Below are 22692 nucleotides of genomic sequence, written 5' to 3' on the forward strand. Positions count from 1 at the left end.
GGGGTCAGTTTTCAACTCAGAGTACAGTTTTGTCCAACCCGGTGTCCCTACCCAAAAATTAAAATTTGCTAATTTAACACACAGCAATCGGAAGGGGTGTCAGTCATTTTCCAATGCATATGAAATAGTGACTGCTCAGGAACCTTTAACTTGAAGCATCTGAGAATCTTTCCCTTACTGTTTTTTGTAATTTTACGTCTGGAAAACCCATTAATTTATTAAACAGTGAGAACGTGGATTAGTAATGTTAATCCATCTTCTTCACTTCTCTCATTAGTTTAATGTTCTCTTAATTACCTTTTTAATTACAAACGCTTTGACCTTGTTTACTGAATTTTTTTATTAACAATTTGTTTAGAGTTCTGAAGAGAAGAACGAGAAGGTTTTTTTAGCCAAAATGTTTTCTAATATTTGAAATTAAAAAAATTCGGATTTAAACTTCTGGTATGTAATCCTTTAGTAGATTTAGTCTAGAAGTATTTATTCTGTTAAATGTTAGTTAAATACAAGGGTAAAATTTAGTCCAAAAGGAAGCAGCAGCTATTCCTCCTCAAAGCTAGATTCTTTTTCTTCTTTTAAATTTCAGCATAATCAACAAATAAAACTAAAATCCCCACAATAAAAATGATGGATGAATTGGAATAAAGGAATGAGATCCTTTTCGAACCCTTTTCTTCTAATCCATCAAATCAGAAAATTCATGTCATTGATATTTGATTCAACGATTACAAATAGGGGCTTACTTTAAAAGTTATAATAACTTCAACCATTAGATCAAATTTCAATAGCACGGATCCCCTGATGTGGTAGATTAGGAGGAAGGGATCTAGAGAGGATCCCTTTCCTGGAATAAAAATGTATAATTGGTACTAAAATATTGCTTTTCACTATACAACGTCAAAGTACAATTTTACTCATGCATTTAACGGGCATTTAAAGAAAAAATCATTTTTGGACTAAATTTTGCTAACAGACTACACCACAAGGATTTAAATCCTAATTTTTTTACTACATGGGCTATCTTCCGAATAATTTATAACCACAGGGACCATTTACCCGATTTGTCCTTCTTTGTTACAAGTGTATATTTAGTTATTGATGTGGAAGTGGGTGGGTTGAGCACTAGCCCCTCTGCAGTTTCTGAATTGTCTAGATATAAAATTACTGATATTTATTTAGTACCAATGTACAATGTTCATATTATACTAACAGATGATCACACATTCTGTGTGTGTAAACAACCGCCCACCTCCTTCCACGTTTTCCTCAAGTACAATTGCTTCAGTTCATTCAAATTATCCAAAAAATATCATGATTTCACTTACGTTTATGAAAAAATGATGGTGGGATATTTCTCTAAATAAATGCATATTTTTTATCTTATGTAAATATTTCGATATAAAATTACTATTTTGCTCATCTTATCTAAATATTGTGCATAAAAAATGAGAGTAAAATAGGAACAAAAGGGAAAAAGTTCAAAAATACAAAATTACTATTTTTCTCTCTTCATATGAACATCATACATTCAAAAGTGAGGACAAAATTCAAAGAAAATGGGGTAAAAATTTGACAAGCCCTCTTCTCTTAATATAATAGAATAGATTTAGCTAATGATGTGGAAGTGGGTAGGTTGAGCACTAGGCTCTCTGCAGCTTCTGAATTGTCCAGCAAAGTATGGTCTGATTTGAATTGTTTATAAATAAGCACATAAGCTCCAAACGCACGCGTAGCCGTATGTGTGGGTGCTTTCTCTCAAGGTAGGTCAAGACTTTAAATGCCATTACGTTTCTTAGTGAAGGATCTCCGCATCACCTTCGTAACGAAGCGGGACGTTAAGTTTAATCGATTTGCAGAGAATCGTGCGCCAACCATCACATAAAAAACGTGTTAACCGCTTAAACTAGAGTTCCAGAAAATTGACCTCATATGATGCGGATTAAATGCGGTTGTCTACAATGTACTTGCTATTATAATTGAACGAGACAAAATATCTGTATCTACAGGGGCTTTGGGTATATATTGTGGCTGTTTCCTCCACCGACTCGGAAAATATTGCAGACGCTGCAATTCACAAAATTTATTGAATATCAAGGACAGCTCACAGAGCAAAGCGCAAATGTAATGACCTTTTTGGGGTTTTCTCAAAAGGTCTGAAAAGGCGATTTGTGGCGCGGAGGGTTTCCTTATTATTTATGGGATTAAACCTTAAACCAAAAACTCTTTTGACAGGAAGTACTTTTTTTTACCGGAACTACAGTACGATGCATTTAGTGTTATACAATAATTAGTTGAAAGTATTATTTTTAATACACTAAAAAAAGAGAAATTTCAATATTCATTTCAACCACTCAACTAATCAAAATTAAACCTTTTTAATATGGCTCCCACCAAAGATGTGCCGTACTGCTGGTCTATATGCGAATTCGGTTGATTTTGCCAATATATTAGTTGGGAATTGAAATATCGTTTGGAAGTGTGTTAATGTTGGAGGGGTTAGTTTTATAGTCGCTATCCGCCATTATTTTCCTTCTCAATGAGTACACTTTTAGTTTGATCTTAATTAAGTTGTTCGTTATATTCTGCGAAACTTCGATAGAGCTGCACGCTTAGTTTAGCTTTTATTTTGGTGTGGGATCAAGGCCAAAACATGTGGTTGATATTTTTGTGAAAAGTGTCTTACAATTGACTTGACTAGGAAACTTACCTAAGTTTTCTTCGACGACAGATTTGGCAAGACCAAAATAAAGACAATTCATATTTTTGTAAGAGATGCTATACGAATGACGTTGTGAGACAGCCAAACTCATGTCCAAGTTTTTTTCATATCACATCACGCTTTTCCAATCTTTAACAACGATGGCTTTTTCTTAAAAATTGAGAATTAATATATAACTTTGAGGCCCGGTTAGTTAAAAACATTAAATCTTAAAGATTCCATGTTGGGTTCACCCACACTACCAACTATAACTATCATTCATACAAAAGAATTAAGTGAGGACCACCGGAACATGTAAAACACAAACGTTAGCCATGTACATGGAAAGGGACCGTGTGATTAGAGCAATGGATAGCTTTACGACAAGAAGGTAACTTGCTAATGTTATATAGGCTTCTAAGTCAAAACGGTTCTTAAGATTATCATGACTCTTCACTTTGATTTCTAAGATTTGAAATCAATAAAACTGGTTCCTGAGTTTGTCCACCATCAATCATTAAAATCTTCGTTAGATAAGGTAAAATGACAAAAATGCACTTAATTTTTGTCAAATCATTTTGGACCACTGTTTATTAAGTTGAGAGTATTTCTATAATTTTGATCCTTATTTAACATAGATTTTTTTTCTTCGGAATGACTCAAATGATTAACAATGGATAAACTCAGACATCACTCCTATTGATTTCAAATCTGAATGACTAAATTAAGGAGGTAACTATTACTTGATGTTGATACATGCTCGTGGGCATAATAAGCCGTTCCCTCTTCGTGTGAAGGTCTTTGTAACTTGACTTGGTGGAAAGTTCATAAAACAGGGAGAATCTATGAGCTGTATAAAAGGTCAAGAGGACATAAGATTTTTAGGCTTTTTCCTCAAATCAAACTACGCACTATGATTTGTGCATGAAAAGGTAAATCTTTCAATTATGTGATGAGCACTCATCCAAAGTCACCGTATTGGCGATGCCGCTTCTGCAACAACTAAAAATGCTTTCAGATGACCAACAACGTTTATATGAACATTTAATAGGAAAGCTAAAAACAACTTATGAATTATAAAAGCAGTATGCGGCTTTTAGTGCTTTAAGATAAAACACTTGGATCTTTGATAAATACAATGAGCGATCAATCAAGGTGGTGATTTTCAAACTCTTTTTTCGTGTAGTTGCTTCATGTTTTTCCAAATTTAGATTGAACAAATCAAAGAATAATCAACGGTACAAAAAATAAACCGAAAAATGCAAATGGAGAAAAAAGTAGAATGAAAATCACCACCCCCAACAAGTTGCACGGTAATGCATTTTCTTGGTGGAAAAGAAACAGTGTTGCATGCAAAGGACCACAATAATGCAGCATAATTGCTCTAACTTTTGAGCCCTAAAGTCGTTGGGTGCCCCGACAAAGGTCGAGTAAGGTCATCTCCAACCGAAAGATGGTCAGAGAACTCGTTTCAACTTTTTGATCCTCTAAGAAATTAATATTGTAATAAACAATGTAAGACCATATTTCTTATCATCTCCAACCGAGGGTTAAATCTAGCCGTTGGATTTGAATTTTTTTGAGCTATAAATAGGATGGATGTTGTATAATTTTTATGTTATTTAATGTTGTTTCATTTCATGTTACTTAATGTTATGTAATGTTTAATGGTTTGGGAAGCTGTAGGACCAAAAAAAGAATTTTACAATTTTTAAAACAAATTTTGTATAAAAATAAAAAATAATAAAAAAATAAAACCAACTGGCTAACGTCAACTAGTTACAGTTGGTTTTCAAATTTTGGCCCGGCCCAAGGCCAGCTAGCTCCTTTGGGCTGGCTAATTGGCCCTTTGACCCTTTTTATCTTGTGAGCCCACAAGCCTTTTAGCCTGACCCTCAGTCGAAGACAGTTTTCAGGCTATTTTCAACCCACTGTACCCTTCAGTTGGAAATGACCTAAGGTACTAATGGTCAGTGGAATATGATCACACAGTTATGACCCAAAAAGGTAAAGAGACCACACCATAAATCCTTGCAAACGGGCTTTCGACTCTGAAAGTAAAATTTACCCATTTGGACCGCGAGAGCCCTCAAGTGGGCCGGAAAAGCAGTCTAGTTTCAACCCATAACAGCATAAACTCTCATAAAATCACGAGTCCAAAAACCCCAATAAAATGACCAGTGTTCTGCTCATTGCAACTGTTAGACCATCTTCAAGAACGGCTAAAAGTTTCGATTACTAGCAACATAACACAAATACAGGGATTTATGAGGAAAACAGTATTAACAATATTAGCTAACAGATCGTAAATTGTAAAACATATTTTTCTTCATTGGAACATCCTACTATAACTGTTATGGGACCAGGTGTCAATTACCAAAACTTCCAAAACCCGTATACCTGTTTTCATAAGAGTGATTCATCCTAATGACCAACTTCTACTTAGTTTCAGTGACTGGAAGGTACACGCCTTCTGCTGCCAACCAAACATTGTCAGCGCGTTTATCTCTCACACCACAAACCTGCATTACGGCGAATGGATGGTATTTAGCATAATGTTAATAAATCAATGATGATAGCAAAAACATCAGCACGTAAAGTTCACCCGACACATTTCCGTACAAGAAACACATTTGTCTAAAACTTGCATAGATATGAAGTGTACCTAAAATATAATTTCTTGCACAGCTTAACTTCCAGAAAGACTGTCACTAACGACTTTCAAGAAGATCAGCGTTTGTTTATACTTAAGTTAATACCAAGATTCATATTCCATTAAACTGCAGAACCTTGTATAGTTGCTGCAATGATGAATACATACACCACCAGAAGATTTCATTATCAACAATAAGCTAATCCTCATCAGGACAATGGCTATAGTTCAAGTTATTAGACAAGATTTCTTAATTCCAAGCAATTGAATTCAATACAATCAATTAAACGTATACGGTATCTACAGACTCTACCAACTTATTATTCCACCAAATGAACAAAACGTGAAAATGCAAAACATCTAACTATCGAGTTTTGGACATAATCAATAATCAGCACCATTATCTAACAGTTCAGGATCAATACACACTTACAAATGAAACAAGTTACCAACAAATCTGTTGTTTCATTCTCAATTTCATAGATATGTAGTCGAGTTTTAAGTTATCTCACCTCCTGCTGTCCCCCAGCTATGCGGGTGTACTTCTTGTCATGACTATGTAAATAAACACCAGTGTCAATATGCTGAAGTCGAACCCTTTGATCTTGCTTCCAAGTCTTCCCGCTCCCTTCAATTGTAAGCCTACGAAATTCCATACAAACACAATGCATCAGAAACACTGATGACCAAGACAGGAAATTTTTTTTGAGAACATATCAATTTGCTACTCACCTCCAGTGATCACCAGTATCAGATTCATTTTCTCCCCCGAAGCAGCTGACCTACACCCACGTCAAATTGTACAAGTCATTAAACCTAATAATGATCCCAATTATACTTGGAACGAAAGACATTAAACTGTCAACCAATAATACCAAAACTTCGTACACAAAATCAGGTCAAGAAACTTTAAGCCATTCAGTGTCACGGTGTGTCACCAATTCACAATTACAAATCAATAACTAATTACAAACACAACCACAAACAAAAGATACAATAAAATTACTGCATGATAACAAAAATATAATGCATTGTGAAAATTTGGTACGATAAAGAAAGATTTGCCAAACCTCTTGGTTGCCAGTAATTGGGGATGCATGCAAATGGCTGTGCAGCCATTTCCTGGTCCTCATGTGCTGCAACCTGATGATTGTCCCGCTCGGAATGCTATCGCCTTGCTTGGCAGCTGTTTCCAGCTCAGGTTTAATAATCTGCCAAAAAACCCAGTTCAATATCTGCAACGAAACAACACCAAAGATAGAGAGACTGCGAGAAAGAGAAGAAAACGACATACCCAGTAGCTATTAGCGTCGTCGACATTGGGAAAACCAGTGACCGACTGCTGGCCACTACCAGAGCCATACGGCACGTCGTGTGAATGCAAGCGAAACTTGGTCTTCTCGTGCATCAGCTTCAGTACGGTGCCGTATGTGATCTGCCCACCCAATTCATTGTATCAAAATCTCTATCAAAATTTCCAAACAAAACATTAATCGGAAATGAGCGGCGGAGACGAACCTCGACGCCCTCGGATGTGGGAGCGGTGGCGGCGTAGCTGGTGTCGAGATCGAGGCTGTAGATGAGGAACATAGCTAAGCAGAAAAAGCCGATCGCCATAACGAAGAGTAATCCTATGAACCAGTTCTGCTGCCAGAAGGGGAACTCAGGCTCTGAAGCCCGCCTGGGTATTGTGAAACGCCCCACGACCCGACCTGGCTCGGCGGACGACGACGGCGTGGATGAATTGAAGTGTTTTCTTCGCGTCAAACTCGGCGAGCCCGAAGACGCCACCGTGAGACTTCCCTAAAAAGGGAAATGGAATTCTGGATTTGGGAATTAGGGATTTGGATTGCGAATTTATGAATTGTGGGTTTCTCTCTCTCTGGTCGTCTGTGACCGGCTATGTTTTTCTGTACGGCAGGCACTCTTACTGTGACGTGTATACTCGAATCGGAGGTTGACACGTAACCGTCGGAATGACGTGGAGTGTTGTCAATGGTCGGGTAGTGTAAAGCCACGTCGCGGCTTAAAGACTTCCAACTTCTTGATTCTTCAGAGTAGTTCCACCAAAGGTGGACTTGCCCAGCACTCTGTCCAAAACCTCCAGCCCGCAAAACAGCCTGGCGCCCAACCCAAGCTAGGCAACAAACCAGCCCATTTCAGACAGACCCATAAGCCAGCTTATTTGGCTGGCGCGTGCACAACACTCGCGACTGGGCGCGAGTAGGAGACAAGGTTGCAGGCGGCGGGGCCCGCGCATCAGGCCACTTGCATTTACCCGGCTGAGGGCTACGTGGCCCTCCTCGGAGTCGTTGGATTTCCAACGGCTAGTTTTTGTAGGCCGTTGGATTTCCAACGGTAAAAAAAATTTAAATTTGACTTTTAAAATAGACCGTCCGATCACAGATCAACCGTCCACGTTTTTTTCACCAAAAATAGAAATAAAACAAAAAAAAAAAGGCAACGGTCATAATTTTGACCGTTGGCCACGTGGCAGCTGGTTGGCTGTTGGATTTGATTATTTTTCAAATCCAACGGTCCAAATTAATTATAACATTAAAATTAATTAAAAATTATGAAATTTTTTAAAAAATACAGAAAATTTTAAAAAAATTAATTAATTTTTTTCTATAAATACCTAACCCTCATCTTCCACCTTACACCACATTTCAATTTTTTCTACACTTTCTACATTTGAATATTTTGTACACTTTGAAAGAAAAAAATGACTTCGTGGAAACTTATTGAAGATGTTACGTTGTGTGAATGTTGGGTTCACACTACTCATGACCCGATTAGGGATAATGAGATGGATAAGCGAGAAATGTGGAGTAAAATTACGAAATCCTTTTGTGATGTACATGGAAAAGATGCCAGATCTAGTCAAGGTCTTCAAGGTCGTTGGAAAAAACTCAACGCATCCTTTACTTGTTGGAAAAATGTCATCTCTCATGCTTCTGGTAATCTGCATAGTGGGACAAGTTTAGCGGATTAGGTAACAATATTTTATTTATATGCATTCCACCCACATCAATATTTTAATTTATTTAATTTCTTATGTAATTTTTATGTAATTTATATGCATTCCACGCCAATCAATATTTTAATTTATTTATATGCATTCCACCCACATCAATATTTTAATTTTTTTAATTTCTTATGTAATTTATATGCATTCCACGCCCATCAATATTTTAATTTATTTATTTGTGTTACACCCGTATTTTTTAATACCATCTTATCCCACATTTTTATAGACACTACAAGCACAAGCATTCTACAATGCAAAGAACCGTAACAAAACATTCAACAAATGGGAATGTTGGCAAATTGTCAAAGATTGCCCTAGATACAAAATTGTGGCAACCGGTCCAGAAGTTGTCATGCACGGTGTGGGTCTACACAGTTCGCCAGAAGCAAACACAGCCGAACAAGAAGCCAACACATTTGAAGACACAGAAGGGATACCTGAAGAAGTGCAGGAGACCCAACCGACTTGTCAGTCCCTTAGGCCTCAAGGTAAAAAAGCATCAAAGAAAAAAGGTAGTTCTTCCAAAAATGACTACACTAAATATATGGAGGAACTTGCTCGCCAAGGTGAACTGAACATGGCATGAGAAAAGGCTAGAGATGAGAAAAAAGCTACTGATATGACAGCAATAATAGCAACTACTGAGGCTCGTGGTGCGGTGGCTAAAAGACAAAGAGAAATAGTTAATCGAGAGAACGAGATGATTAGAGAAGCACTTCATCGAGAGAATAAGATGCTTAGAGAAGAAAGGATGGCTCAAGCAGATCGTGACACTATGAACAAGTCTCTAGTAGGACAATCTCCGAATTCAAAATATTTTTGGACATCAGAAAAAAGAGATGTCGTGCGAATGAGGCGTGCAAGAGATGCCGAAACAAGTCAAAGGAGTTCCAGCTACAGAAATCCTAGCAACCAAGATCCTAGCACCACATATCCTAACTCCAGAGACTTTGAATAATTTCGTATTTATTTGTACTACTTTATTTAATTTGTTATGTAATTTCTTAACATTTTTAGAACTTTATTTAATTTCTTATTTATTTTTAGAACTTTATTTAATTTCTTATGTAATTTTTGTACTTTATTTAAATATTTGAATAAGATTACATAAACTCACCAAATAAACATTTAAAAAAACACCAAATAAAATTACATAACCTCACCATATAAACTTAAAAAAAAAAAAAAAACACACTAAATAAGATTACTTAAAAAACAATACACTTTATTCTTCAACCACAAGACTTATTTTAATTATCTTCGCCTTCGTGCAATCCCTACTGGTGGTCAATCAAGTCATTCTGGCGGGTTATGTGCTAGTATGGCTCTTGCAATGAAGTGTACCGTTGAACGATCAATTCATTGTAACGTCCATCCCATTCTAACGACTCGTGTTGCACAAGACCTTCGATTCGGTCATGAGCATAGTAGATTTATGTTCTTGAGTTGTTCATCGAATCCGGCTCGTATTCATCGACGACATCATAATCATACTCGTCTTCAACAATCATGTTGTGGAGAATAATACACGTCATTATGATGGATCGAAGAGCCTTGACATCAAACATTCTAGCTGCAGCCCTGACAATCGCCCAACGAGCTTGCAGGATACCAAAACAACGCTCGACATCCTTCCTACACCCTTCTTGACACTTTGCGAAGTGTTTTTCTTTTTCACTCTGTGGATGTGGCACTGTTTTGACAAATGTTGACCACCTTGGGTAAATACCATCTGCAAGGTAGTATGGTCCATCGTATTTATTACCATTAACCCAATATGTGCATCTCGGCCCATTTCCTTGTAGCAGTTCGTCAAACACTGGAGATTGGGCAAGGACATTTAGGTCATTCTGAGCTCTTGGAACACCAAAAAAAGCATGCCAAATCCATGTATCAAAAGAAGCCACCGCTTCCAAAATGATTATTTTGGCTCATTTTCTATTGCCATAAGCTCATTGCCACGCATTTGGACAGTTTTTCCATGTCCAGTGCATGCATTCGATACTTCCAATCATGCCAGGGAAGCCTCGCATCTCACCCTTCCTCAGAAGCCTTCACATGTCCCTTGACGTGGGTTTCCAAAGGTACTCATTGGTGTAGAGGGCTTCAATTGCAGAGCAAAACCGCATCAGGGACTCCAGAACTGTTGTTTTTCCCATCCTTGCGATCTCATCCACTTGATCTACAGATGCTCCATATGCAAGCATTCACAAGGCAGTCAGTAATTTTTTGCTTAGGAAGAAAACCTATAACATGAAAAGCATCATCTTTTTGCACAAAATATGGATCATGGTTGCAAACAGCACTCATGATTTTATCGAACAAACTTCGTTGCATTCTAAAACGACGTCTAAAAACATGATCAGGGAAAACGCTGTTGGGAATAAAATAATCTTCCAAGAGGTCTTTACCTCGTTTTTCCCTTCTTTTATCGATGTTTGCCGCACGTCTGGGTTTAGCTATCTGACCCACAAGCTTCCATGATACGGCAGGAATATAAGGCCCTCTGCCTTCTATGGTGATCATCCTCATCCTTCTTCATTGCGAAAGCCTTATCTCCACCTCCACCTTCGTCAAGATTGACCAATTCTTCTTGTTGTGCCAACAACTTTTTCTTCTGCTTTTGCAACTGTTTATACACTCTCCTTGAAGAAGACATTGTAAGAACTCAAGATTTGAAAACGATAAAGAAGAATTTTGAGCAAAAAAAAAAATTTGAGTTTAGTGTGAGGATGAATGTAGGGTTTATATGGACAAAAAAATAGAATATGAGGTTCTGGACAATGCCACGTGGCACTACGTGATTGGTTGAAAATCTTATCGAAATCTTGGCTAAACTATTGTAAATAGGAAGTGACACGTGGCGTGTCGGGATTGGTTGAAAATCTTATCCGAAATTAAAACTATTTTTTAAATTTATTATTTTATAAAAAAAATTATTTAATATTTTAAATGGACTGGGTGCCAGCGCATTTTGTAAGGGTGGAGATCGTTTATGCCAACGCATTTTTAGACTGGGTGCCAGCACATTTTTTTTTGGGGTGGAGATGCTTTGGCCTATTATTGTTCATTAGGGTCTATTACTGTTCACTGAAGTGGATAAATGGGCTAGGTGTTGGCACAAAGTCTTTAGGGGTGGAGTTGCTCTCAACTTCTTTATGAAATCTCGTGCAAAAAGATTGGACTGCCTTGTTGGGCCTATTGATGGACTGGGTTAGACCCAAGCCCATTATCTTCGAACTAGGTTAGACAACGAGGATCTAATCAACTTCAATTACTTTTACTTTTCAAGTTTAGGGTTAACGTTTGGGATCTAATCAACTTTTATGGCTTTATTTGTATGTTATTAAATTGATTTTAATATTATTCTTGGAGCGAAAATAATCATTTCTAGAAAATTTAGTCGATATATGAGCGAACTCAATATATCCATAAATTTTTAACAAATAACGAACCGTGTACATGCATAGTTTGAAAATGCACATAAGTAATAGCATTTATTAATACACTCGAGGTGTTGCATAACTTGTGTTGATATGACTCCTCACAATATAATTTGTTTCTTAAATTAAGTAATAGTTCCTAACTTTCTATTATTCGCCACCGAATAGACAGGCGGTACCATAAATGTCACATCCCCGCCTGGGGAAAACACTTCCCGGGCCCGCTTCACCACCGTAGCACGATATTGTCCGCTTTGGGCTTACCATTCCTTACGGTTTTGTTTTTGGGAACTCACGAGCAACTTCCCAGTGGGTCACCCATCATGGGATTGCTTTAGCCTCCTTCTCGCTTAACTTCGGAGTTCCCATAGAACTTGAAGTCAGTGAGCTCCCAAAAGGCCTCGTGCTAGGTAGAGATGGGAATATACATATAAGGATCACTCCCCTGGGCGATGTGGGAGGCGGATCACTTCCCGGGCCCGCTCCACCACCATAACACGATATTGTCCGCTTTGGGCTTACCATTCCCTCACAATTTTGTTTTTGGGAACTCACGAGCAACTTCCCAGTGGGTCATCCATCATGGGATTGCTCTAGCCCCTTTCTCGCTTAACTTCTGAGTTCCTACGAAACCCGAAGCCAATGAGATCCCAAAAAGCCTCGTGCTAGGTCGGATGAGAATATACATATAAGGATCACTCCCCCTGGGCGATGTGGGATGTCACAATCCACCCCCCTTAGGGGCTCCACGTCCTCGTCGGCACACTCGCGACCAGGGTTAGGCTCTGATACCAAATTGTCACATCTCCGCCCGGAGGAAACACTTCCCGGCCCCGCTCATTCACCATAGTATAATATTGTCCGCTTTGGGCTTACCATTCCCTCACGGTTTTGTTTTTGGGAACTCACGAGCAACTTCCCAATAGATCACCCATCATGGGATTGCTCTAGTCTCTTTCTCACTTAACTTCGGGGTTCCTATGGAACTCGAAGCCAGTGAGCTCCCAAAAGGCCTCGCGCTAGGTAGAGATGGGAATATACATATAAGGATTACTCCCTTAGGCGATGTGGGATGTTACAATAAACGTTACATGACTATTGTCATGTTGCGATGTAACATACACATAATATTCAAGAAATTATAATTAAATTGAAGTATAATAATTAATAGCTCTCGTTTTACGTTATCCTACAAACATTAGAAAAAGAAAAATCGAAAGAATTTCCAATTTTATAAAGAAGTTTTTCCTAATAATAGTTTTGGTAATAAAAGTTTTCACAATTGATAGATATCCCTCCTCCTTAAATACACATGGATTTGACTATTCATTCCTTTTCCCGCCCAAAATTTCATACTTTCTTCTTTACTTAGAAATTAGAAATTTAGAATTTGGTTAATATGCTAACATACCGTTGGGCTATGGATATAATTCCAATCTTTATCTTGATTTTATATACTTATCGACAAAAAATTTCTAAATGCATTTGAATAATTGTAAGAAATCGCACCACATTATATTCTATTTTAAATTAGTTTAAATGGTAAGAAAAAAATTGAACTTGGTTTCACAGCGGAGAGCGCATTTATTTGAACCAATGCAGCTACACTCTTTTGCGTGATGCAAAATTTGATCACACATATACAGGACTATGACATGACATGGCATTTACCACGTATTTGTAACAATATGTTTGATACAACCGATATTAAATGAGGTGGATAATTCAAACAAAAAACCTTCAATATAACAGTAAACGTTGTTGATCACCTCAACTATAAATCTTCTTGCATAAGAGCTCAACAAATCTATTATAATAATATATGTTTCAAATGTGCATTCGTTATAAGTAAATTACATTTTACCACTCCAACTTCGGGTCACATAATAAACTCATGCCTCGTGTTTTAAACATTGTAATGATATATATCAACTAACCAATTCATTGCAATATCATATTTCTATATTGCGAGCTTCGCCTCCCTTGTTGTCCACTCCTTCCTCCCAACGCCAACCTTGTTGACTCTTTCCCCACCATCATTTGCCGCCTCCCCAACCTCACCCACCTTTCACTACAACAACTTCATCAATTCCATACTTCCTCCATCTTCACGTGTCAAACTCTCGAGCACATCGACCTCGCCCGTAACCTTCTCATAGGCCCTTTCCCCGCCAACCTCCCCAACCTCATATACCTCGACCTCACCGGAAACGTCACAACCTCGTTGGTACATCACTAATGTCACCGACAAAGCTCCCAACAAGTTTTGTAAAATTTAGTTTGTGAAGTTGTTGATCCTGGTCCAATTCGATGGATCATAGTGCAACGAGTCCAAATCGATGAGGAAATCTACAAGGCGTTTAAAGGGATGCTGGTGAGAAAAAGCGCAAGGATAATCGCAACGATTAGAGTCGAGGTTGACGAGATCGAGAGGTGGATTTGAAGATACAGACGGTGAATTGATGATCACGATGATCAAATTCAGAAAAGGCATAGAGGTGAGTGTCATGAAAATTATATATATATATATATTAATTTTTTTCAGAGAAGGGGGGACTAAAGCTACCCTACACATGGGTACAAGATGTGAAAGAACCACTGTACTGTATTATGAGGACAAGGGTGGTAAAAAATTCTTAATTTAGTAATATTTAATTAATTTTTCATCTTAAGCGAGGGAGTAAGCTCTACGCATGCCACGTAAGCAGTTAACTTGAAAAAGTAACGAACGAGAAGTTAAAGGTTAGATGTTGCAAGATTAACAAAATGAGGTATGTATGTGATGTTAGTGACTCACATCAAAACGAGGTATGTATGTGTGTTAGTGGCCCATCAATTTATCCATTGGTTTTTCTGTATGTTTCAAATTTCAGTGGGGCACAATTAAAAAAAAAAATAGAAAATTCATCGATTTCAAAAATTTAGTCGCCTAACAAAAAAAAAAAAAATCTTCCCAAGAAAAAGGAAAAGCAGCATTAAACCTACGGATCAAATACGCCAGGTGGTCCCCAAGGGAAAGATCCAAAGGCGGATTTGAAATCCGAAATTGAACTCGAATTCACAATCCCGCGGATTCCGAGCGCTGCTCCGTTGGATTCTCTTTTAAAAGCGCACAAAAAAAATACTCGAGATGTGAGAGCGAGCGAAAATATAAAATACCAGAGCGATCCATCGATTGACAAATTATTATTATTTTTATTAGCAAAAATAAAATCGAGCAACTCTCTCTCTATCTCTCTCACTCACTTTCTCTCTCCAAAAAGAAAACCCTAACTTTCTCTCTCCAAACATTTTTTTTTTCCGCTTTCTCTCTCTTGGATTCGTGTGGTTCTGGGCCTTCAATGGTGTGAGATTAGGGCTAGACCTGCGAGATTGTCAAGGATCTAGAGCAAAGAAACAGGAGAGGGGAGGAACAATGGCGTCGGCAGAGAAAGAGCTCGAAGCACAGCTTACGGAAGCTGGGAATCAGCTCTTGGAACCTCCGTCTTCCGTCCCTGACCTCCTTGATGTTCTCGACGTAAGCCCTAATTCCTCTTCGAATTGTTGGGTTTTCTTCTTCTTTTCGTATTGTGCGTCTCAGTTGCTTTCGTTCCGTGTTTAATTTCAGAGGTTCTGTTAATTAAACTGTTTTTTGTGTGGTTATTTGTTAATTTAGTGAATTGGGGTTTGAATGTTGTTGTTGTGAAAGCTTCTGATGTGAGATTCAAGTGGGTTTTAACATTTCCGTGTTATTTTTTTTGTGATTTGTGCCAAGTTTTTTTCCCCATTTAAATCCTGATGCTTGTATTAAGGGGCAGTACTTTCATATGCCATGCATGAAGTTCTAGCTATCCTTTCAATGCTGGAATTTTGTGTTTTAATGAGGTTGGGGACGAAGGGTTGAGTCTCTATGTCGCTTTCCTTTCTAGCTTCTTAGCTACGGGATTCGTTATTAATTATATCTCTCATTGTGCGCACAGCACACGGGTTAAGTCAGTTATGACTGGGCATAAAAAGCAAGACAAGAATGCATATCTTCGTGAGTTCTGTGTTGGTTTGTAAATGGTATTCTGCATTTAACAATTACCGTATAAGTTATAATTTGTAAGAATGATGAAAGGTTTTAGGTGTTTTAAGGTTAGTCTTTGTTATATACAACAAAGGAAGTTCAAATGATCTCCTGATATGCATATGAAGGTAAATTATTAATGTTCACCGTGACTAAGAATTCAAATTGAAGGATGGTCATTTCAAATTCAATTATATTTCATTAATGCTCTTGAAGCTGGGCATTTAAGATAGTGGAAAGTCATTTCATATGTGATTTTTTTCCCTGCTTGCTCAAGCCGAGATTTGGAAAGAGTATAATGGAATTTTTTTTGGATGCTTGGAATTACATTTTCCTTAAAAAGGATATTTGATATACACAAGCTTGGCATAACAGTTTCCCAAAAAGGTTTTCCTTGCTCTTCATTCCTTCATATCTTCATGAAATCAAGTTTATGTGTCAATAAATTTATTATCTGTACCTTTCCAAAAACTAAGAGTATTTATTTATTTTTCTTATATTAAAGTTTGTTACTGATGCGTGTTTTCTTTTCCATGTTCTGGTGACTGTAGATTTTTTTTTTTTAATTTTAATTTAAAAAAAATATAAACTCACCTGTCATGTTGATCTCTTTTCCCTCTGGTTTCTGATCTAGCTAATTCAATTTTGTCTGCACAGTTTTGGCATAGATTGAATCATAAAATTCTTCTTGTGCCAGTGTATTGTTCTTTCCCTAATATTTTATTGTTCGTTTCCTAATATTGAATTGTTCTTTACCTGGTGATATATTAGAGAGTTGAGAATTTTCTATCGAAGGTAGAACAATCACCTACAAGGTCAATGCAAACTGCACTTTCCCCATCACAGAATGCATTGGTTGCTGAGGAACTTTTTAGGCACTCAAATCCTGATGTCAAAGTTGGAGTTGCAGCTTGCATCAGTGAGATAACAAGAATAACTGCACCTGATGCACCTTATGATGATGAGCAAATGAAGGTACCTGGGATTTGGATCACTAAACTGATTTTTTTTTTTTTTTTTTTGGTAGAGTCTGCTCATGTTATATTAGAAAAAAATTCAATAAACCTTCTAAATCTTATGCATGCAGGAAGTCTTTCATCTTATTGTATCATCCTTTGAAAATCTACATGACAAGTCGAGCCGATCATACGCAAAGAGGGCTTCCATTCTTGAAACTGTTGCGAAGGTCAGATCGTGTGTGGTGATGTTGGACCTTGAATGTGATGCATTGATCGTTGAAATGTTTCAACATTTTCTTAAGGCGATAAGGTACAAAGTCATGAGTAGAGTTGGAGTCACCACTTTATGTGTGTCTAGACTATAGATACTATATTTATTATTTGTTTCTACTGGTGGAGTAAGACTTGGAAGCTGATTTGTTCTAGAAAACACAACACTATATATTTTCATTTTTATATATTTCAGGGATTATCACCCAGAGAACGTTTTTTCATCCATGGAGACTATTATGACTCTTGTTTTAGAAGAAAGTGAAGAAGTATCTACTGAGCTCCTATCTACCTTATTAGCTAGTGTGAAAAACGACAATGAGGTGAACAATTGTTTTTGATTGACAATTAGTACCTTCTACATGCTGTTTTATTTTTCATTTTCGAACTAATTTTTTTCTTGTAGGACATTCTACCAATTGGACGGAAGTTGGGGGAGAGAGTACTTGAAAGCTGTGCTACTAAACTTAAGGATTACCTGATAGATGAAGTAAAAAGCTTGGGCATTGTTTTTAATGATTATAGTAAAGTTCTAGCATCAATATGCCAAAAGGCAGGTGACGATGCTGAGCAGAATGAAGGCCGTGATGCTGAGCAGAATGAAGTCCGTGATTCTGATGAAAATGTGGTATGATGTCCAGAGTTGCAAGATTAAGACATTTTCTATGCATTCTTCTATTCATAATGATAATTATGTAAAGCTTCATAGTTTTCTCTTTTCTCAGCAAAGGTTATCTTTTTTTATCTTTATCCTCTCTCTCATTCAGTAACTTGTTCAATAACATTGGTGTTTATAAAAGACTCCATTTTTTTCCCATTTTCTTCTCTGGGGGCTGGGGTTGGTTTGGTTACTTTGGTATGACCAGTTTGGTTGTTCCTTCATGCACGGCGTCAAACAGCCTGTTGTTGGCTGGTGATAATATTACATTGATTTGTCTTTGCAAGCCAAGTCGGCAACTTGGGATTCTTCTCCTCTGTTGTATTAACTATTGCTACTGCAGGCTGCCGAGGAGAAGTCAGCAATTAGGGAATCTTCCAATGAGGTGGCCCAGGTGAGTTTCTTCTGTGAATTTTTTTTTTCCCTTTCTATGTTTTATGTCCTTTATGCTTCTATTAGTAAAAAAAATTATTTGATTGAAGTGGGTTATTTCACCAGTTCTATTTGTCCTTGCAGGTAGATAAAGAAAAGGCAGAAGCACCAGTTTCTCCTGAACGAGATGATCCAGCTGTTGACAGATCTTCAAAGTTAGTTGTGAACAATGGTAATGCAGAGACTGGAGAAGATGACTCTGTTGCTGAGTCAAATGCCTTGAAGAAGGAAGAGGAGGGCAACGATACTGAGGATCAGAAAGATCCAAATGCATCAAGCAATGCTGAACCTGATAGTTTGGAGACTGAGAAAGCTGCTGAGGCAGAGCAAATTCCAGAAATATCTACCAAAGAAAGAGCTGGGAATTCTGATTTGTCAACAAAATCAACACAACCTTCAGACAATTGTCAAGCTGATAATGAGGAAGATACTGAGATACAGCCAGAACATAAGCGTGAAACAGAAGATATTCCCAGCTCACCTTGTGAGGATCCTTCTGTGGAGGCAGCTGTGCAATCGAAAAATGAGAAAGTATCTGATGTTAACATCTCTTCCAAGCCATTGGAAAAGGAACCTGCTGCTGTTGCCTCTCCATCTCCAAGTGAGAGCCTTCCTGGTGAAAGTCTCTCCAAAATGGCTGGACGGAATAAGAAGAAAGATAGTTCTAATAAAGGAGCAGCACCATTGCCAGATGATGAACCCAAAAAGGTAACTGACGGAACCAGTGATTCAGAATTAAAACCAAGTAGACGCTCTGGGAAAAAGGCGTCTGCTGGAGTTTCTAATGAGAATAAAAGTCCAATTGTGGTGGAGGCATCTAGAAAGGAAAGTGGCACCACAAGCGATTCAGAAGCAAAACAGAAGTCAGTTAAGAAGGTAGATGGGAACACTAAAACTAGCGGTGGGTCTTCTATAAAGCAAGCAGAAGATAAGAAAAAGCGGGGTCGAGGAAAAGTTACTCCGGCAAAGGCTGCAACAAAACCTTCAGCTAAGGATGATGACAAAGTACTTTCCTATTGGCTTTGCAGCTATTTCTTTGATGCTGTCACTTGTTTCTGTTGTTAAATACATTTTTAATAAAATTACTGTTGTTATTTAGGAGATGGTGTCAACACCAAAGTCAGCCCCAAAATTAACTAAGGATGAATCTCCCCAAGAGGCGACCCCTAAGACAAATTCAAAAAGGAAGCGTGCTTCAGGAAAAGAGAAGGTATGCATGCTTTGTTCTATGCTAAAATTTGTATTTTTCGTTAAAAGAATTGTGTGCTTTCCCCTTGATATTAGCATTTTCTGTTTATGGATGCTAGTGCCTCGCATTTTGCAAGATTTTGGATTATTATTGTTAGTTTTGTTTGTTGTGTTGTAGTGGACTTATGGTGATTAGATATCTATGACTATGCGGTCTCTTATGTTAGTGCTCCTTATTATTATTTTTATTGTTGTTCTGCGATCCGAACCAATAATTTCTTCATGCCTTTTTTTGGAGATGAAGATTAATTTATGCCATTAACAATCATGTTATGAACTTATCTTGACTTATTCCATCACCTGCTGTTGGCCTTTCATTTTTAGGCTCTTTCAGGGTTCCATTCTGTTCTTGAAGTCATGCTTGTATTCAACTTTTGATTTTACCTCCTTTTGTATACATTCTCACTGTTTTTTTTTCTATTAAGGAATCTGATGACAAAGATTATGGCGAGGATATGGTTGGATCAAAGATTAAAGTTTGGTGGCCAAAAGATCGTACGTAAGTACTGACCTTGCGTTCGGTATATCCTCAATGCATTTCTTGCAATGCTGCAGGAGTTTACACATGAATGTTTGGCTTTCAAATTTGGTTCTCTTTTGCACTGACCTTTCCTTTTATTCTCATATATTTTTTCATTTTCTATGGGGGGTGGGGATACAGATATCCTGCTAAAGTTTCATTTTAGATGGATTATTAAACTACTACTAGAAAACTCTTTGAATTTTTCCAGAACTTTTTTTTTTTTTTTAAAGAACTAGATTAAGGAATTTGTTTATGGTTGTAACGTTCGAAATTTTAGTTTGTCATTTAATATTTTATTGACAAATTTTACAGGTTTTATGAAGGTGTTGTCGCATCTTTTGATTCTGCTAAAAAGAAGCATAAGGTGAGATGCCAACTTTGGAAGTCTCCATCCTTATTTCAAGCACTTTATTCTTTCATTTTTAATTGAATTAATCGCCAAAAAGAATCATCGTTGATTTTCCTTTTTCATTTTAAAATGAAACTTGATATACTTAAATTCTTTGTACTTGTTCGATTATTTCGTAGGTATCATATACTGATGGTGATAAAGAAACACTAAATCTTAAAAAAGAGAGGTGGGAGTTTGTAGCAGATGACCCTGACTCAGATGAGGTTAGTCGCTGCCATTCTTTTACTACTTTAAATCATTCTATGCTCAATTTTTGTGCTGAAACATTTCTGTTGACAGGAGCAAGGAAATGATCAATCGAGTCATGATGCTTCTTCTGACGTGTATGTATTATTTACTTTTGATGTGTACTTTATACATACGACTTTAAGACTAGTCCTTAAACTTCATAGTTTCTGGATTATTGTCTGCACCATGCTGTAGGTTGAATGTGATATCAAGATTATGTTCTAAAATCTTTGTATTCTATTGAATTTCTGATGACTGTCACCCTTGTGTACTTAGTTTGTTCACGTGTCGTTGACTTGTCTTGAAAATGGTGCTAGTTGATGATTAATCATTGTTTAGGATTTAACTTAAAATCCACAATACCGGAGTTTTGAATTCCTGAGTTGTCTGTAAAGTTTTGCTACAATTATTTTGCATGTTTGTTTTTTGTGAGTTGTGATCATATCCTCTTTAATGTTTTGCTGTTGCAACCAGGCCTTTGAAGAAGAAAGTGAAAAAAAATCCTGATGACCCAACTAAGAAGGAAAAGATGGACACTTCACCCAAATCGTGAGTGTAATTTATGTTACTTAAATGTTGATGTCATTATTTCTGTAGTTGTCTAAATTCAAGTCAATTTTCTAGGGGTGGAGGAGCTTCCTCCAGCAAATTGAAGGTGCAAGAACTAAATTTGGTCGCAAATCGAAAGAAAGCAGTAAATCTGATGGCAGATCCAAAGGTGCTTCTGGCAAAATGGATGACGAAAGTATTGGAAAATTAAAGGATCACACTCCCAAAAGTAGTGGTAAATCGGTTGATATTGCTCGGAAGACATCCAGCAAATTGAAGAACAATGATACCCAGACGCCTAAAAGCACCAAATCCAAGGAAGATGACAGCAGCGCACAAAAAGCTTCCACCAAGTCCAAGCAAGACGCACAGAAGGCTGGGAAGTCGAATCAGAGCACATCAAAGACGGCCTCCGTATCCAAGGTTAAATCGTCTGCTAGCGGCAGCAAAGCAAATGCCAATGGTACGGGCAAGGCAAAATCTGCATCAAAGCCGACAAAAGAAGATGAGGATATGAAGGAAGCCTCAAGTGATACTGAGAAAGCACCAGAAAGTACACCAAAGGGGAAGTCCCCAACTTTAGCCAAGGCACTGGCAAGTGAGACCAAGTCTGGTAAGAAACGGCGAAGAGGAAGCAAAAGTTAATCATCTAGTCTCGCTGGTGACCGAGCATTAGTTTTTCCGTCAATATTGGAATGATCCCCAGATTTGTGGCTAGAATTGTTATCTTTAAGTTCGGTAGTCTAGCGTATGCCAGTTTGTAGGGGTTACCTAGTTAGCTATTTATGTCGATATTCTAGATGGAATTAATGTTATTTTGGGGGTCAGACGGTCGACAACCTTTCGAGTTAGCTAAGCCTTATGTTGAAGAGATGTTTTTATAGATAATGTCATAATTTTCGCAAAACATGCTGCCGTGCCATCTTTCAGGCTGCCGCTGGTTAATGATAACTTTGATATGAGGTTTTGTGGTTTTGTTTGTTAGTTGCGATGGCCAATCGATTTCCGTTATTGTATCCAGTGTAGATTAGTTGGCCTAGGTTTTGTGGTTCTGTTTGGCACTTAAGTTTGAATCTCTTGTATTTAGAGTATATAACATCTTATGGGAGATGTATAAGTTCGGGTGCCTACACAGCGTGTGTTGGTTTGTCATCATTAAGCTTTAGAGACTAGTGTAGTTCTGTGCTTGTTATCATAGGGATTAGTTTTAAAGAAAAACTAATGCAAAGGGTTTGAAAATTTTGAGTTTTAACGATAAAGACAAAATAAAGGGTAAAGTGAATAGTATCATGATTGATTTTTTATTGTAAAAATATAGTTTTTCATTAGAGTGAATAATACTAAGAGATTTTCGTTAAAGTTCTCTAGTTTTAATAGAATTGCGTCACTTGCCTTGATTAAATGGCTCGCTAGACGGTCTTAACAAGACCTCTCCCCCCCCCCCCCCCCCCCTCCCGAAAAGTAGAGGACCACAAAGACCATCGTTAGTAGTCTCGTCTGCTTCGCTTCACCAAAACTTGGTAGCGTGGATCGATTGGCT

General features: G+C 37.5%; 2 protein-coding genes across 3 annotated transcripts; one reads left to right on the forward strand and one right to left on the reverse strand.

Moving 5' to 3' along the window:
* Positions 1-4909: 4909 nt before the first annotated feature.
* On the reverse strand, positions 4910-7231 carry LOC103953734 (stromal cell-derived factor 2-like protein). Its single transcript, XM_009365518.3, has 6 exons — positions 6870-7231; positions 6646-6786; positions 6422-6562; positions 6084-6133; positions 5864-5993; positions 4910-5220 (listed from the first exon to the last, which is right to left on the reverse strand). The coding sequence occupies exons 1-6, from the start codon at positions 6966-6968 to the stop codon at positions 5137-5139; spliced, it is 645 nt and encodes a 214-aa protein (XP_009363793.1). The 5' UTR covers positions 6969-7231; the 3' UTR covers positions 4910-5136.
* Positions 7232-14963: 7732 nt separating this feature from the next.
* LOC103953722 (sister chromatid cohesion protein PDS5 homolog C) lies at positions 14964-22127 on the forward strand. Of its 2 annotated transcripts, XM_009365507.3 has the most exons (14): positions 14966-15342; positions 16645-16848; positions 16961-17142; positions 17299-17425; positions 17509-17730; positions 18104-18154; positions 18277-19197; positions 19292-19402; positions 19866-19939; positions 20276-20327; positions 20492-20578; positions 20655-20698; positions 21078-21152; positions 21228-22127. In XM_009365507.3, the coding sequence occupies exons 1-14, from the start codon at positions 15241-15243 to the stop codon at positions 21361-21363; spliced, it is 2388 nt and encodes a 795-aa protein (XP_009363782.2). In that variant the 5' UTR covers positions 14966-15240; the 3' UTR covers positions 21364-22127. The 2 variants fall into 2 exon arrangements, 1 of the variants encoding a protein (XP_009363782.2); XR_007256150.1 differs by lacking the exon at positions 21228-22127 and having other exon boundaries at positions 14964-15342; positions 19866-19935.
* The last annotated feature ends 565 nt before the right edge of the window (positions 22128-22692 follow it).

The sequence above is a fragment of a genome, unplaced genomic scaffold (assembly GCF_019419815.1).
Source record: "Pyrus x bretschneideri cultivar Hongxiangsu unplaced genomic scaffold, Pyrus_bretschneideri_v1 Contig1, whole genome shotgun sequence".
Taxonomy (NCBI): Eukaryota; Viridiplantae; Streptophyta; class Magnoliopsida; order Rosales; family Rosaceae; genus Pyrus; species Pyrus x bretschneideri.